Source organism: Talpa occidentalis, unplaced genomic scaffold, assembly GCF_014898055.3.
Source record: "Talpa occidentalis isolate TD23 unplaced genomic scaffold, MPIMG_talOcc4v2.1 talOcc4.14, whole genome shotgun sequence".
Classification (NCBI taxonomy): domain Eukaryota; kingdom Metazoa; phylum Chordata; class Mammalia; order Eulipotyphla; family Talpidae; genus Talpa; species Talpa occidentalis.
The window spans coordinates 45381904-45387903 of NW_023601433.1; the positions used below are offsets into that span (position 1 = coordinate 45381904).

Sequence of the window (6000 nt, forward strand, 5' to 3'; positions counted from 1 at the left end):
CCAAGAATTACTTTTTTAAAAGATTTATTTATTCATGAATACAAGAAGTGGGTACAGGGCCTCCCTGGTGGTGCAAGGAGTTAAGCACCGCACTATGAACCAATTCATGACCTCTGCAGCAGGAGTTCGATCCCCAGCCGGCCAGGGAGCAACCCACATGGCGAAGCAGACCTCTCCTGTCTCACCCGCTGCTCCCCTCTGCAGTATATTTCAATCTGCCTGTTCTGCTCCCCACTCTGTCTCTGGTGAATCCTCTCACCCCCCCGCACCTCTGGCCTGTACCCAGCTCTTATATGCATAAACAAATCTTAAAAAAAAAAAAAAAAAGAGTTTAGGTCATCCAATTTTGTTGTAAATGACAGGATTTCACCTTTTTTTTTTTTAAATAACTGAATAATATTTTAACAGCTAGTTACTGTCCATTGAGAGACAGGTATTACAAACAATAATTTCAAACGATATCAATGATTAACAAATTTTATGGGTCCAGCACTTAGTCTGTTATCTTAAATTTTAAAGCTATTTACTCACCTTGTAATCCTATGGAGGAGAAAAATTGTCCTTTTACTTTCAACAGTTATATCCCGACTAAGTTTCACAAGTCTTTCATATTTGTCGTGCCTTGCATCAAGTTCCTGCTGAAATGCTAAGAACACATTATTATGACTATAAGCATACATCTATACTTGAAGACTACCAACAATATTGTTGCTATATATGATAAAGCAACTATTATTTAGTCTATAAAAATGAAGAGGATAAACTTTATTTACTTTTAAAGTACTTGGAAATCAAAGGCTTTGTTAGTAACCACAATATTCTTTCTTTAATACAGGTATGTCTTAACTGGGTCTTCTCACTCAAAGACTCACAATGAGATACACATATTATAAAAAATATCTGGTCCAGTAAATATAATGTACTACAAAATTATCACACATAATTACTTACAAAAATTACTTCCAACTACCTAAGTTACATTTTTTTTAATTATCTTATCATACACTATACAAATATCTCTAAAACAGAAATTTAAATTTTTAATTAAAAATTCGTAACTTCTAACACCAACTGCCTGAATTTTCAAGTCCTAATTGTTAAAATAACACTTAACTCTTATAAACCAAACTTAACTCTCTTAAGTGCTTTATTTCAAAACTGTATCTCTCTCCAAAGACCTACAAAGTTGTTTTCCTATGGGGATACCAAACAAATGCATCTTGCATAAATTAAAAAAACAAAAACCTAGAACTTGAATAACAACCAATTTAGTAGCTGAAAAGGGCCTAAATACATATGGTCTTTAATTATTGATATACTAATTAGGCTAGATTTTCCCTAATATTTCCAAACAATTAACATGTATTATGATGACAAAGTTAAATAAAACTGTTCCTATCTTTAAGGAACTCAGTGCAATGAGATAAAAATATAAACAAATAAAATGTAATCATGCTATAAAAAAATATGTAAAAAGTTCAAGTGAAGCAGGAACCACCATTTTCTTTGTTCACTCCTAACACATGCTAGAATGAAGGTGTTCAATATTTGAAGGATGGATATATGGATAAATACGTGCAGGCAGAAACATAAAATGGCAAATATGCTTGGAAAGAAACAGTTCAGCAGAGGGTGTGTTAGTGTGTAAACATGGGGAAGACTTGACCCACTGTAGTTTTTCCATGAATATAAAGCTTTATCAGTATGCTCTCGACTCAGTTACAATTAGTTGTCTTACACCTCTAAAGTTCACTGAAGGTGCTGTGGTGGTTTTAAAATATATCTACAATTATTATTTAAGACTCCTCCCTTCAAACGGTGGAAGCCAATTTTCTTCCCCTTAAATATGAGGCAGAGGGGGTTTTGCCTCATTTTTAACTACAAGAATGTAGCAAAGTGACAACATATGATGTATGATTAAGATACAACGGGGGCCTCCCCGGTGGCGCAGCGGTTGAGCGCTGGGTTGCGAAGCTGCAGGCGACCTCTGCGGCGCTGGTTCGATCCCCAGCTGCTCCCCGGCCACCGGAGGAGGGTCCCACATGGCGCGCAGACCTCTCCTGCCGCCCGCTGCTCCCCTCAGCAGTGTACCTCTGCCTGCTCTGCTCCCCGCTCTGGCTCTGGTGTATTCTCTCACCCTCCTGCGCTTCTGACTGTACCCAGTGCATGTATAAACAAAGAAACAAAGAAACAAATAAATAAATAAATAAAACATGCCTCTATTAAAAAAAAAAAAAGACACAACGGGATTCTACCTTCCTCCTTTGCTCTCTGTCCGGGGGAAGCCACATGCCATAACATGGAACACTAAAGCAGCACTGTCGGAGCGAGCCATGTAGAGAGGAACTGAGAGTTGGTTGTTAGCTGACCTAACTTGTAAACAGTTATGAATCCTCTAGCCCCAGAAAAACCTTCACAGGACTGCAAGTTAGAACAGCTAAGCCCCTCTCAGATTTCCACAGAAACTATAAGGTACAGAACGATGGATATTAGACAAGAGGAAGAATTTTGTTTTTAAATGAGGAAATTGGTCATGTTAATATACCATAAAATGGGGAATGTGAAATATATAAATATTCAGATGATTTACTAACAGATATGAGTTCCCCATTCTATGCAAAGTGTCGCAGTAAAAAACAAAAACACAGTCCCTACCTTCAAAAGTCTAGTTGAGGAAATAAAATCAAGATACATCAAAAATTAATTATATGTGCATATACACTTTATATGCGTGTGTATACATATATCTGATAACGTGTTATTTCAAAGCATTGTCACTCCAAAGACCTAGAAGTTGCTTGTCCTATAGGGAGTACCAATAATTTTTATTTATGTGGCAGGTCTGATTTTAATTAACTTTTACCTCTGTAATTGCAATGGAGAAAGAAGTCAAGATTTTTGTAATCTACACCTTCATGGTAGACCTAACACCATCGCAAAACCGCCAGGAAAACTAAAAGGTTCACATATGCACATGTTAAATTCCTAGGAGCTGTTCTCTTGTTCATTACACAGCTAAATGATTCTTGTTATTTAGAACCTCTTTAGTTCTCTCCCCTTAGCCAACTGACATTACAAAGAACTTACATTTGAAGGCCAACATCACAGGTGAAGATGAATTAACATCCTTCCCTTCTCTTCTCTGGTTATGTGGGAAATTGTCATGCTTCCTTTTCCTGAACCCTCCTGATCCTTACGTAGAGAAAAAGAAAAAAGTTGGACAGAGTTCTTCCACCACCAAGAACTGTCAAAACATAACTGCCAATTCCTTTAACACCAGAAACCCACGGAAGCCCTCTCCTTCCAGGCTTTCTCAGCAGACAGAAGAGAAGCCCTGCCTTTTCCCTCCTAACCTTAAGCTCATCTCAACCAAAGGGTTCCTTGATCTGGCACCAGGTGGAGCAATTACCGAACTAAGATCAAAAATACATCTCAAAAATACAAGAAAATGAGAGGTGTAAATAGAGCCAATGTGACCGGGAAAATCTCCAGGGCCGCCACCCCCCGAGCCTGCAGCGGAGAGGACATCCCTCAAGGGTGAGGAAAAGTGCAGAATTCGACCAAAAGCCTGGAGATCCTCCCCCTTTGAATACATAATGCCCGATGTTGTTGAGGATGCCACCTTCTTTGTTGCTCATGTCGTCAAGGCCTACGGTGAGATGAGTGAAGACTGACCGCCCTGGAGCTCGCGGAGCGCGCAAGGTGCCTCTAGCAGCCGGAGAAGAGCCGACCGAGGGCCTTTCAGAGTCGGCCGGAGTCTACGCACTGGCCGGAAGTGAGCGCCCGCAACCACCCAAGCCTCTTGCCTTCGGCCCTCGCACACTTCCGGCCTCCGTCCAACCCCGCCGCCACTGTCGCCTCGCTACATCCGGGGACTTCGCGACTGGGCTTCCGTCGTCGCGCCTGCCCTCAGCTGTGCCTGAAGACAAAAGCAACTCTCCACGCTTCACCGTATGCGCTGTTAACAAAAAAAAAAGATGATGCGCTTACTGGAGGTGAGGTTTATGTAAATGTGGGGAAGTGGCGAGAAACGTATGTAATTTTTTTTCCTTTCAAGGCACCTTTGTAGCACCCTCGTGTTCCCTGAGCGTGGACCCACCCTCCCGCGCAATGTATGTTGGGAGTTGAAGTTCTGCAGAAATCGATCTCCGTGATGCTCGCTGCAGGCTTGTGAGAGAGCCACTAACCCCTGCAGTGGTTTGGAAAGTTCTTAGGATCTAAGGTGGACCTTACAAAGTTAGGAATTGTTAAACTTTCCATTCCTGGCGGTGATGCCAGGAACTAAAGTGATGGAAGCATGCAATTCAGTAAGTGAATGGCGTTGCTCTTATTCACTCTGTTAATGCTAGTATTAACCCGCCTTTCTGTTCTTCCCCTCGGCCCCAGCCTGCCTTGTACTTTCCCCTCCCTCCTCCTCTGTCCTTTTCCCCAACCTAGCTCTTCGGAGCCTGAGTGCCTGCGTTCAAATTTGCCTCTACCACTAAGCAGTTGTGTGACTCTGGGGGTATCATTAACCGCTGTACCTCAGTTTCTTTATCTGTAAAATGCAAATCTTCCTCCCAGGATTATTTGAGGACAAAACGAGTTAACCACTCTGCTGCGTAGAAGAGTGTCTTTCACACAGTAAGTGCTCAGTTAAATTTTAGCTGAGAATTTAGCTTAGTTAAATTTAACCTTACAGAAAGGCTAGTAATAATATTAGTAGATGTGCTCTAATGAATGGTGAGCTTTTATTTTAGACAGCTTCTGATATCTTATTAGACTTTGTGCACAACCACCCCCAATACAGTAAGCTTCGTGCCCAAGTAAGCCTTCAGAGATATTTGTTGAAGAATGACGTTCCCGTCAAGAAAGATAACTAATTCGCAATTGAGCAGCCAATTAGCCTACGTCTAGTAGGGAAAACAGGATTTTATTGTACTTTCTCCTAATAACCGTAGTGTATACCGTCTTTCCTCATTAGTTTAGAAACGAAAGAACATTTAACTGGCTAGACTAGCACAGTAATTTCAAGCTCCTGACAGGAGTATGTGATGGGAAAGCTTTGTGGTCTGGGTAAGTTTTTTCAACTTTGAAAAAAGTAATCACCACCCATCATATTTTGAATACCTGAATACGTGAATTGAGGAGTCAAACCCCTTATAGATAAAATAAGCTTCCTGACACCCAGGCGAAACCCTACTTTGTGGATGTTGGGCAAATAATTCTGAGTTTATGTGAGGTCTGACCTTACATATCCACCAGTATCATTATTCTCATTAGAGTGACTTGATCATGGGGGGGGGGGGGAAGAGAACTAATACAAATGTAATCATTTAAATGTGTTGGCTCTAGAGCCAAGGAAGCCAATGAGTTTTGAACATTTTTAGAGTTAATGTTTATGTTATCATAGTCTGAGAAAGGGTATTTTTCCTACCTCTACTCAAATAGCAACACCCAAGACCCCAATAATTGTACTCATAAATCCAAAACCTGGATTAGCCAAGTTTCTTACCTTTCTCCAGTCACCACTCCTGCTCAGCTATTAGAGCTCTTTCACTGCTTCCCATAAATGAAACGATTAGAACACTGTTTCATAACCCACAATGACTTTCAAAACATTTAATAGAGGTGAATCCCAGGGAACACTTTCCCAGCATTTATTTGCATATGCAGTTACCCCATGTGTCCCAAAGGTAGTTATTAGTTAGGAAATAAATTTCAACCTCTATGATAAATGCTGATGGCATCTCTACCCTGTTTCCTTGTTCTATTTCTTCAAATGCATACATATATTTTTAAAATTTGGCAAGACATGCTTTTTTGTTTCAGAGGAAAACTAACACACCAAGTCAGGCAGAGGAAAGTAAAGATTGTTAGTAAGATCTTTCTTCTGGAATGATGTTCCTTCCTTCTCTTATTGTTGCATTCTAATTGCCCTGCTTGACTCTTAATAAAGGTCTAAGGATTTTCCAGCACACTTATTTTTATTCAGCATATAAAATGTCACATTTATCACCT

The 6000-nt window shown here is 40.4% G+C and overlaps 1 protein-coding gene across 1 annotated transcript in view; it reads right to left on the reverse strand.

Annotated features, from left to right (window-relative positions):
* TSNAX (translin associated factor X) overlaps positions 1–3847 on the reverse strand; it is a 29696-nt gene extending 25849 nt beyond the window's left edge. The window contains exons 1-3 of the mRNA XM_037510422.2: positions 3623–3847; positions 3088–3192; positions 532–646 (exon numbers count right to left, since the gene is read on the reverse strand). Of these exons, the coding sequence (XP_037366319.1) occupies positions 532–646; positions 3088–3192; positions 3623–3638 (236 nt within the window). The 5' untranslated portion in view covers positions 3639–3847. The remainder of the gene's footprint in view (positions 1–531; positions 647–3087; positions 3193–3622) is intronic.
* Positions 3848–6000: the final 2153 nt, after the last annotated feature.